This window comes from Larimichthys crocea, chromosome X (assembly GCF_000972845.2).
Source record: "Larimichthys crocea isolate SSNF chromosome X, L_crocea_2.0, whole genome shotgun sequence".
NCBI lineage: Eukaryota > Metazoa > Chordata > Actinopteri > Sciaenidae > Larimichthys > Larimichthys crocea.
Window position 1 is genome coordinate 20,763,094 of NC_040020.1, and position 12,428 is coordinate 20,775,521.

At 40.2% G+C, this 12,428-nt stretch overlaps 1 protein-coding gene across 6 annotated transcripts in view; it reads left to right on the top strand.

The window, feature by feature from the left end:
• Nucleotides 1–12,428, top strand: part of rptor (regulatory associated protein of MTOR, complex 1) — a 199,637-nt gene that overhangs the window by 113,049 nt on the left and 74,160 nt on the right. For all 6 annotated transcript variants that reach the window (XM_027283102.1, XM_027283101.1, XM_019273899.2 and 3 more), the window contains one exon: nucleotides 2,267–2,326. In XM_027283102.1, coding sequence (XP_027138903.1) covers nucleotides 2,267–2,326 — 60 coding nt within the window. The remainder of the gene's footprint in view (nucleotides 1–2,266; nucleotides 2,327–12,428) is intronic.

The following is a 12,428-nucleotide window of genomic DNA, read 5'->3' on the forward strand; positions in this document are numbered from 1 at the left end:
AAGGAAAAGATTCAGGGTTCAGGTTCCTATATTGTGATCTTTATGCACTCGCTGAATCACCTCTTCCAGATGTAGTGTGTGATCAGAATGTTGTCATCTGTTTTTGATCATTTAGGAGCATAAACATGTTTTTACTCATGGAGGTTGAGGATAAGGATTACTTTACACAGTGACCAAATGTTCCTCTCCTTGTATTGCTTTTCTTATCTCGTCCTATTTTCCATGCCTGTGGGATTTTTACATCTCGGTGTGCAGGGGTTGGGTGGAAACACGCTCTCCCTGATGCAACCTCCAGCTTGGTCTGTGCTGTTTACTTTGGCCCGTCTGTCTGTTTCTGCCCAGCTCCATTTTTACTTAATCGTCTCGGTTTATGTGTGGGGATTCTCAATATCCCTTTTGCAGCAAACAGACAAAATATTTTATCTGTGCTTCAAAAGAACTTCAAAAGTAAATGTAGAACCACAATACGCTGTATTGGGGAAGCAATGATATACCTGTTTCCCGACAAACGCAAAGTGCTGGCACATATGGTACCAATGCACATTATGCACACCATCACGTCTTGCATTCAAAAAGTTGCTGATCATTAGGAGTTTAGAACAACTTGTACTGGGTCTGTCATTCCTTCTCTTTGTTCCTTGCCGGGCACACTCAAGGCTCGTGCTATTCTTTAAAGACACACTGAGTTATGCTGGTGTCATGAGGGATCTCATTATTCTCCAGTATCAGGAAGCTTACGTCACAGTCAGCATGGATCAATTGTAGGATACAAATTCCCAGTCCATGTATGACTTCTATCCTTTTGGAACTTAAATTCGCTTCTAGGCATGAGTTTCAGTCATCGGTGGAGAAAATAGAATCACTAATACTTGATCACTGTACATGATGGGCTGAATGAGGAAGATTTAAGTATAAAGAGTAGCTTTGACCTTTTGTCTTTGTTCTCTACTTTCTTACACCACTACTTTATTAATTCCTAATTTGATTGAGTCTTGGTTTATGTGTCTGTCTCAAGCACCAGCCTCTGTGCCTGGGAAATGAAGCCAATGCAGAAGTGGCAAAAACTGCAGTTCCTCAAGCAGCCACTTGAGGCTGGCTACAGAACATTTCAACCTGCATAAGCCGCCATGTTAAAATTAAAAGTCCACGTTTACAGACTGGCTCCCAGGCATGATCCATGTCTTTTCCCATTTTTAGATGATGATGATGATGATGATGATGATGATGATGATGATGATGATGATGATGATGATAAGGATTATTATTATTATTATTATTTAGTAATCTCTTTTAATATTAACCTTTTTAAAATTAAAAAATTCACTGTCGGACATAATTGGTCAAAAAATCAAAACAACCAATCTTTTGTCTATAATGTTAAAGCACTGATCAATATATTTATATGAACAATGGCTACCACAAGTAATATGAAGGGTGTCGCCAAAGTGATGACTCCCCTCAGGTCTATTGAGTGTTATTTAGCTTTATTGTTTTGGCTTTGTAGAACACAACTTCAGTCTCTTTTAACCATGTTAGTAGCAGCAGGTGGCTGTTTTCAGCAAAAAACAAAAGAAGAAAAACACTTGCCCAGCACCAAAGAGCGTCCAGACAGTCGACAGTTTAAGTGAGACAAATGAATGCAGCTTGTGTAGTGAAGTTCAGTGACTTTGCATTAGAACAACTAACACAAACCAGACAAACTATTTACTACAGGACATATTTTATGTTTTTTATTTTTTACAGTGTAATCTCAGGCACTGTTCCCTGCAGTTGATGTGTGACTGATGCTTACATACTGTATGTGCACACACACACACACACACACACACACACCCCTGCTCTCCTCCAGGTGTGTGATGACTTGCGGTGAGCTCCACCATCAAGCCGTGCATCTGTCAACACTCTCAGCGCCAACCTGCGGTGACTTACAGCTGGCCCAACCTGTCGGAGCTAACCACGCACAGTAAACAATAACCCCCATGCCACACGTTTGAGAAATATGACTCTGCGTTTCCCACCGGCTGCCCCCTCCCCTTTGACTGTAACTCAGCCAAAATACACTTATCAAAGTGTTCAGTGGTTGTAATCTTTGAAGCTCTCATTTTTCATTTCAGTGTTTTATCCGTTGATTGTGTCTCTCGTAGGTCGTAAAATCTGTACCGCAGAGGCCAAATATTTTTATTGCTTTGTCTAGTCTGTGAGCACCTATTGTTTCCTTTCCAACTCTTATCAGCATATTTTCCCTACTTTTTTTTTTTTTTTTCAGGTTTTGCATGCAGAAGAGTGCCAAGCTGGTGCCAGGGGTGACGTTAGACCTCATCGAGAAGTAAGTGGCACTCCACCGCCATCCTAAAATAACAGTCGCAATTCTTTCCCTCTTACTGTCTCTCTCTCCCAGGAGGGCGCAGTCTAGAGAGATAATTATTCTGTTTTCCTCCTGTCTGTCTCTCTGTCTGTCTTTCTTGCTTTCTCCTCCTTATTGTCAGCCCTCGCTCTGTTGTTTTCCATCCTGCAGGTATAATTCTCTGCCTTTGTTTCCCTCGCACAGCCAAAGCGGCAGTAGTTTGGCAGATTTAAAGCTCCACATATCTTTAATAAACCTGCGGGTGCCAGGCGGCTCTGCGTGGAACATCTCTTGCTCTTAGGCACACACTTTCAGATATTAGCGATCAGTACTGTATGGTTGTCATATCTAAAGTTTTAGTAATAGAGGTGTTTTTCTCTTTTTTTCCCCTCTTTACATGCCGCAGAGAATAAAATGACACCCATAAACTAAGTTGCTTGAGGTGACTTGGTTTGAGAAGTATGAAGTAACCTAAAAGCAGACTGTCATATCTCAGCAGACATAAACACATCTTTCTGGAAAGCACCTCGAGGTGCTAAAGTGTCGCAGCGCTCTGTTAATGATGTTTACAGAGGTGCCTCACATGCTCAAACTATGAATACAGTGTGCCGCAGATAGTCTGTGTGTGCATGAACACACAGTACCTGCACATCTGTGTTATCCACTAGACTTTAATTAGTTTTTGGCTGAGGGTCTGTGCAGACGCCGTGTGTGTCCTCAAGAGCTATTTCCACTGTGTTTGTGTGTTTGTGATGTTTTGGATTCGAGCGAGTAGGAGCTGTCCCACAATGACACACTTTTACTTTCCTGATTAAACTTCAGTCAGGCAAACAAAAGTGGTTTTGATAGTGATGTTAATTCTCAAATGGCAGCCTTTATTTACCTCAAACAGGTTTTTTATTAGAGACAGCTAACCCATTTTGATTAGCTGTTTATGCAAATGTAACCTGGCCAATTTAGCATAATTAGTTCCATAGTTAGGACAGTACATTAGAGTTATGTCATTTAATTTAAAACTTCTGTAGGAAGTTTCATGCTAATACCTTTACACCGATTAAAAAAAACCTTTGAATTTCTGATTGGTGAATGTGACATAACTTGTTCTTCTACAGATGTATATATGTATATCATTTATTATGATTCAAGCCTTTTCAAAATTACACTAACTGGTCCAGTGGGTAAGTGGATCAGTGGGGTGTTCACTATCAGCTTGTTTCCCATGTTTCTACAAGATTAATAAGGACTGACCATAATTTGAACATGTCCTCACCTCTCTGCGGTTGTCCCTCGTCCTCTTTACTATTTGATTAAATTTAGCAATTTATCTTTTTTTTTACGTGCTCACAGTTTTCTTCTTTCATCTTTTTTTTCATCCATTTCCTTTTCCTCCTACGTCAGTCACGACTTCTCTCCTGTGGATAAGTATTACGCAGGAAATGCCCTAGTACTGTATGTACAGCTACTGCCCAGTAACTCCCAAGGCAGGATGAGAACCCGCGAGTGCTATGACGAACACCTTTGAAGAAATAAGCCCTTTTTTTTTTCCATTTGTCTTTTGCTTTTATTGTACATTCTGCCTTTTCAACCTCACCGACATCAGTGGATGTGTTTGACAGCACTGAAGCTCTGCGTTCCTGCTCGGGCTCCCATGTTTTTTTCTTTATCTTTTATCACTTGTCTCCCCGGAATAAAGAACAGGCAAATTTATGACCCGCGTGCTTCGAGGGGCGTTTTACTGTAGCACCCACAAATATTAGTCACACTAGTTTACGTCAGAGACCCTCTAACCTGATCTCGTTCTTCTGTCAGGCATGAGTAAAACACTGATCAGGAACATCAAAGACAGGACAGTTTAACAATGGCGCCACCGCCGAATGAAACAGTTTCTGTCAAAGACGAACAAACTGTGATGTGACTTTAAAGCTACAGTCAGTAATCAATCATATGCAGGCCTTGAATGAAGTCAGCTGTACACCAATGCATGCTAAAGAAACACTCAATTCTAATTCCACTATATAGTAGGTTTGATTTGTCTAACAGCCTCTCAATATATACGGCCACAACAAACCTTTCAGGCTGCGAGGTGAACCAGTCATACATCGTGTTAGCGTTGTGCTTCAAACATATAGGGTACATACACAGCAGGATTTTGTGCAAGCCATTTAGCAAGTTTAAGAGATTTAAGAGTTCAGCAGCAGCTAAGTGCTGACCTGTTCTGTGTTAGTCTGTATGCTCTACAGAAATTGAATGTGAGATTTTGTCGATATCAAACAATATTGAAAAACAAATATCAAATTCATAGATAGAGATATTTGACCTTGAGTTGACATATAGGCATGGCAATATTAAAGCATTCATTTCATATGAGGAAAAAAATAGAAAATGGAAGATTAGTCATTTAAAAATAGTAAAACATAAAACCTATACGTCTCATTTTGATGTTTCAGCAGCCCTAAACATGACAGAACACAGGGCCTTTCGTTTTTTAATCGGCAGAGGGTTGGTGGAATCTCTGATGCTTAAGTTGCGGTTTTGGTTCATTGCATGTCCGACATGCTGTCCAGAGGGCTAAATGTTGACTCAGCTGATGTCCCTCGCAGTTCAATAATGGATGGTCTCAGAGCTCATAAAAGAAAAATGGAACTAAATCCATTTGCCATCTCACCTCTCCGCGCTGTGAAGCTGGGCCAGCATTCTAACTAAAGTCAAGTGCCAAAGTCAAACATTTCTCAAGAGGTGCTTCATCATCACAGGAAATATCACAGGATCAGCAGCTTTTGTGACTAGAAGAGTACAGTCATTATTACAATGATGACATTTTTATTGTATTAAAGCTGCATCAGTGGCATCATAATTTTCTATAATAAGAAGCTGTATAATATGAAAAATGTTGCTCACGGTGATTCTGCAGTCTCCTCAGCTCGATGTAGCGCTTCAGCCTCTTGTAGCTCATTATTTTGGTCCTCTGACCCACAAACGGCGCTCCCATCAACTTTACATCCAGTCACAGCAGGCAGCTGTTTTCAGCAAACAAGCTCTGATAAACTGACTGCACGCTGCCTGACCAACACTAAAAGGCAGACAGACGAAGTTAGCTTGTGAGCAAAGTGGAACGACTAGCAGTGAAAGAGTTCAATTTTACTTAGTATTTGACTTAATACCTGTCAGATGGACTAAATATGAAAGCTAAAGTTGCTCTTTGTCTTCTGGATGTGTGGATAAGCTAACATCTTCACTATAACAGCTTTATCAGATTTGATCAGTATTGATGGTGTCTGCGTTGTTTGTTCGGCCTCCTTTAAAAAAGATGAGTGCAGTTTTAAGTACACGTTAAAAAATGAACTAGAAAATATCTAAAGAAATTTTAAGTGTGCCTGACTGTGGCCCAGTCACACGCATACATTATTATTGACGCTGCAGTAGCACAGAGACTTCAATAAAGTTAGTCAAAGGCAGGCTTGAGGTTGCCAAGCAACCAGGGTCAGGCCAGAGCAATTGGGCGCAGCTGTGCATGCTCTCTCTCTCTCCCTCTCTCTGACTCCTGAGAGATACAGAAAATCTCTAAATGAACTCCCTCAAACAGGTGGCCACAAATACCAAACAGTGTGGCGTATCCACAAGCTGAAGTCATTGTGAGCATCGTCATTTTGTCGACTATTTCTGTGCTGAAATGTTAAAAACTGTGACCTCAGGACTTTGAGAAAGAATAGGGGCTCCCTGCTCCTTTTGGAAATTTCTTCTCTCCAGTGTACATTGGAGTAGATGAGGCTGTGGATGGGTGTTGCTGGTGCATCTTTGTGTCCCATGCCAAAACTATAAGTCTGACAGCTTCAGCAGTGATATCACTGTGACCCCATCGGATTACAATTATTTCTGTAGCGTGGCATTCGTGGACTCGAGCGCAGTTTCCGGATTTATTTTTCGACAAATTTTTTTTCTCCCTCTCCACTCTAGTTATGATGTAATCCACTGCAGCTCTTGAAGGTTCCGCAATACACACACACCCGAGCCACACCTTTTAATACCTTTTTTTGTGTATGTGCGACTAGAACTGTGGGAGGAGTAGTGTGCCAAAAAATGGGCTAGAATAGACTAGAATATTTGCATTTCCTGCGGAAATACAGTGTGGATGCCCTCTGCTGAAATGCCTGATGCATATGTGGAAATTTGTATGAAAAGATAGAATTGTAGGATATTTTGAAATATTGTATGAATTTGTAGAATATTCTAACAAAGTGTGAGGTTAGCTGAAAAAAGTGTTGTATTATATTAAAAACAGTGAAAATAGCTCCCCTCTCTCCTCCCTCTGGCTTGTGAGGGAGATTTTGTAAAGTTGAGTACTAGGTTAATAGTTTAAGATCTTGTTTAAAGGTAGTTATTTGAATAAAGTCTGTAGTACAAATGATGCAGTAGCAGTTGTTGTTTAAAGTGTATGCATTCTTATGGTGGTTTGTAGAAAATTTTGAATAATTTGTAAAGTAATAATAGAGATTTGTAAAGTAATAGCCATCATGTCCTGAATGAGTGGCATCTGGTGATATCATTTTTAAGTAAGTTTGTAGGACAGGATTTGTGGGAGTAGTTCAGTGCCAAAAAATGTAAGGATGGAAAAAAATGGCCCTCTGGGCCACACTAGTAACCCGCGCGTGGGAATAGTATATAGTGCCTTTCAGGCAAACTCAATTAAAAGAAATTAAACTCACAAAATAATAACAGAATAATTCCAATATTTTGTTTAAAAAGTAGTATATATGTAGTAAGCTACACTAGGAGACGACTAATCACAACCATTAGCAGTGTCACCTGCACCTTTGGGACCTTGTTATTGTCCTTGAACATAGGTGCACATTGTGACATGACATTTTCAGCTACATATGAGTTAAGTATAGAAATTGAAGTGAATGTGGTGCACCACAAAAAGCAGTAGAAACTGGAACACATCGACCATTATGAATTGATATTATTGAGTGTAAACATCTTGTTATGCTGGATATATTTCAGAAACTCATTTCAACACACCAGTGTCCCGATTTCTGGAGCCGCTTCACGACCATATGCATGACCATAATATGTTTTTGGCAACCAAATCTTTATAGTCAGTCATGCTAAGTCATAGCTACTATAGCACAACTGCTGTAACTGTAATAGCATTTACTTGTCAGCTGACCTTGTGGTATCCTAGCAACAACAACCCTAAAATCACAGCAGCTGAGATGCAGCAGCCTGTTATTGTTCAGCCTTTAACATTATGATTTAGAAGTAGTATTCAGAGCAGCTTTTGTTCTTTGATCATTTTTGCTTCATCCAAATTTCACACGTGGACATGAGCGAGCGGCCAGTGGCCATTACACTCATTGTCCACTCATGGGGTATGTATTCACCGCTTTAAAGGTCAAACACGGTTGGAAAGCAGACACTCATGGGCCTTGAAATATTACAAGCATTTGTTTCAAAATCTATTCAACATAATGTCAGCATTGAGTATTTCTGTACTGCTGATTTGTTTATTAATTTGATCAGTCCACTGTCTCTTCTCCATCTGTGCACCCTTCTGTCTCCTCTTCCCACATACATCCAACACACATTCTGGCCGCATCCAATCACAATAGCCTTTTAGATAAGAGAGTCACGACAGTGAGCGCACGTGGATATTACCTGTATCCAATATACTCTCAGGCGACAGCGTCTCTGCTTGTTTCATCTCTCATGACATGGGTGCCAAAGATTCTCACTCTCTCTAGAGTTAGATTTCATTATTAAAGGAGTCATATCACTGTGATGGCATGTCAGCATATAATATTCTGAGGAGATACCTAATTGATCCTGTAGGGAAATACTTTATGCCCTCACTCCACAGAGACATTAGGGAGAAGATACGTGGCAGCAACATTCAAGGTGGACGAGCTGTGGCTCTGCTCTATACAAGGGTTAAGGCCAACTCACACCGGACGCGGAACGGAAGCGGAACGGCACCGCCGCGGTCACCGTAGCAAATAGAATCCAGTCTAGTCAATGAGAGCACTCACACCGGGCGCGGATCAGACGCGGATCAGAAGCGTCCCAGAAGCGGCTCTCCGCGCCACGGCGCGAGCTTTCCGCAAGATTTCTATTTCTTCCACGAGCCGCGGCTAAACCTCGTAAATTTCAACAGAGCACTGCGCACCAGACAGGAAACCGGGCCTTGAATCAACGTAATAAACTTCCGCTCCCTTTCAAAATAAAACACAATACTCAGTTCATGTAGCTTTTTACAACTTCACATCAACGTTACGTCATGACCGGTGGCACCAGGTGATCAAAGATCGATCAAAGGGTCTCAACGAGAGACTAATTGTTGAAGTGGAACAACACACAATCATTTATGACACAACAGATGTTTTTTATAATCTCCTCCACGTCGGAGAAGCAAAGTCAGCTGTTTGTTGTTGTTGTTTTCTTTATACACTGTTTATCGCGGGGTCTCGGGTATGTCCAGGATTCCGCTGCCGTTCCGCGGCTGATCCGCGTCCGGTGTGAGTTGACACCGGGCAAAGTACCGTTCCGCTTCCGTTCCGCTTCTGTTCCGCGTTCGGTGTGAGTCCCGTGTTATCATGGTATTGGATTATTTCTAAAGGGCTTTGTGAGGCTTATCATGGTATTGGATTATTTCTAAAGGGCTTTGTGAGGCTGTTTACATGGAAACTCTTGTATTCAGACATATTCCGATCTCTTGATCCAGGTGAGGTTGCAGATTGACTTAAGCATTAGGCACTATAAAGCTTCTATATTTCTGCTCTTGAAATATAGACCTCTGAAAGCAAAGCCTCATCAGTAGTTACAATTGAACCAGCTTAATAGTTTAAGATCTTGTGTACAAGTAGTTATTTGAATAAAGTCTGTAGTACAAATTATGCAGTAGCAGTTGTTGTTTAAAGTGTATGCATTCTTATGGTGGGAAATTTGTAGAAAATTTTGAATAATTTGTACAGTATTAATAGAGAGATTTGTAAAGTAATAGCCATCATGTTCTGAATGAGTGGCATCTGGTGATATCATTTTTAAGTAAGTTTGTAGGACAGGATTTGTGGGAGTAGTTCAGTGCCAAAAAATGTAAGGATGGAAAAAAATGGCCCTCTGGGCCACACTAGTAACCCGCGCGTGGGAATAGTATATAGTGCCTTGCAGGCACACTCAATTAAGACGTTACAATAGAACCAGCTCAGTGGAGGTTCCATTGACTTACATGGGTACATTCCTGCTTAATGTCTTACACATCATTAAACTCTCAACTGCAGAGCTGCTCTGTGGCTTCACGTGTCATTTAATTCAAAGATTTACTGTAATTTTGTAGTTGTTCTGTAGCGGCTCACATAGAGTTCACGTGGCGAGTTTCCATGGACAGCTTTGATCATTTACAGTGTAACCCGCCACTAGTTAGATATGTTCATTAGCGTGGCTGTTTATCAACAGTACATATCGCAACATAAATTAGAGGAAAATAGGCGCTAATGACCTGCTCACACATGGTAGGAGGCTCCCTGGGTGCGCACATCATTTACCTCCTCAGCTGTGATCGAACAGTTATTTTCCCCCATTTTCATGACACTGCCAGAGTAGTTTATTTCTCGAGCCCTGTGCTCCCTCTTATAATTTTCTTATCTATACTACTATATTACATATATGGTGGTAACTTATTATATCATACTACATGGGGAACCCGTTGACTGCATTGATTGGCTTTTCTTTCATTTTGTTTCACATTGTTAAGTTGGAGTAGAAGGCAGAGGCCATTTCCAGAGGGAATAAAGACTAGCTCCAGCTTGTTGCTCAGTGTGTCAGAAGACATTTATAGTCACGTTACTGTTATGTAAGCATGACGTTATTACGTTTTAATGTTTGAGTCAAGTGCCAAGACACGACAACAGGGATGATTATGCACTAATGTTTTTATGAAAAAAACATTTTTGAGATTTTTTAATGTGTTTATTATGCTATATGCACACCTTCACTGCGTTCAGGGACATCTTTGGTCACTCATCGAATCAAATTAAAATGCATGCTGGATGCTTTTTGGCTGTAATCTACCTACAATTTGAAGTTGAATGCACTGCTGACACAGTGTGTCTCTGGATGATGTTGCATTACATTGTGACAAAATCTGTTCCCGGTTCAGCATATTTTTCTCCCTTTTTTTGGTATGAAATTAATCTTTTTATCTCTCTCTTATCCTTCTTTTTTGACACTGTGCTAATCTCATCCTGAACACGCCTGATATTAGATAGTGTGAAAAGGGCTAGTGACTTTGAAGACTTCATCAAGTTGAGCAACTAGTTTGAGTTTTCGTGTCTCAGTAACTGCCTCACACAAAAATGTACTGTATCACTGGTTAATAGATAGTAATAAATCAGAGGACTAGAACTACTCAACGAGTATAGCAAGGTGCGTTACAAAATATAATCCTTTAAATAAGTGTCACTGTAAATATTAATAAAAGAGGATATCATGGCACAACTAAAATGGTATTTTGATTGATGACACAAGCCTGACACAAACCTCTGTGAGCATTCTTCAACAGTTCATCCATCTATCTGTCAGTCCGTTCACCAACACACCTTTTCACTCCTCAAATGTATTACAGCGGATACAGAGCATGGATAGAAACTGCTGAGTGTTCATCCTTAGTGCTGACTCGTTGAACACTTCTTAGCAAACATTGAAAGTGTTCAGGAGCTGGCCAGCCTTCATGGTTATACAACAGGCTTGTACCTGCCAACAGCCTCACAGCGGCTTCGAGGTGAAAATGTGAGGTTTAAGGCAGAAAGGGTCACACACTGGATGTGGCTAGAGGTCGTTGTTGGGATGCTGATCAACTTTACATGGCAGCTGCCAGACTTTAGCGTGTACATCAGTTCTAAGTGATTAACGTTTAGTATATGATATATTAGTGCAGAGTAGTAAAGTGTCATTTATTGTCAGATAATGTATATAACTGTTTCATTCTTTCTCAAGACATTTTCCTGGCAGCGCTCCAGCTAATGATGATAAAGCCACAGTGGAAACAAAATGTTTGGCAGTGACAGTGTGTGATGACATTTCTAGGATGGGAGAAAATTGGAAGAAAACACTTCAGCATGTTGATGTCGTGCAATGAATGCAAACATTTTTTGACCCAGTCTTGCAAAGCCCCTATTATTTTAGAATAAAAAGTTAAAGACAGTCTATTTTAGTTTTTTTCAGTTCTCTCATAATCACAAGTTTAACATAGACGTTGGCTCATTATCTTGTTAACTTGTGGAAACAAAAGGTCATTTTCTGAAAATATCTCATAACATATCATCATTAGGGTTAGTGGCTGTTGTATGTAGACACAGTTGATTTAAAAATAAAGGCAATAGACTGGTGTAATAGTGTTTTTATTTATTGTGTGAGCTGTTTATGACTGTGACACAGCTACTGTGCTAATCATTCTAATCATATAAAATGATACAGCTTCAGCGACACCATAAATACTAAATTCATCATGTTTTTGTGAGAAATTTTTAAAGAAGATGAGATTTTTTCCCCTAAAAAATTTTATGATGCATTTTACTTTCAGCAGCAACATGCAAATTTTTGTTAGGTTTTACATTTTACACACATTTTACAGTTACCTAGTATCATAATAATAATGATGATAAAGACAATAATCACAATAATGCCTTCTGATGCTCCAGTGTTCTTCATAACAGTGAACTTGGGGTGGTCGGTAGCATAGTGGGTTGTGCAGGCGCCCCGTGTGTAGAAGCTACAGTCCTCGCTGCAGTTGGCCCGGTTCAAATCCCGCATCGGACGGCCCGTTGCTGCATGTCATTCCCCCTCTCTCTGCCCCCTGCTTCCTGTTTCTCTTCAGCTGTCTTATCAACTAAAGGCATAAAAGGCCCAAAAAAATATACTTTAATGAAATAAATAAATAACAGTGAACAAATACATTAGATTTTACAATGTTTCTCTTTTGAAATGTTTTGTCTGTGACAACTCTAAAACACACTGCATGCCTACCTTAATATATACACTGAAACTAAATCTACTATGACCTATAGGTTTGAGCATGTTTTAGAGGTAAAGA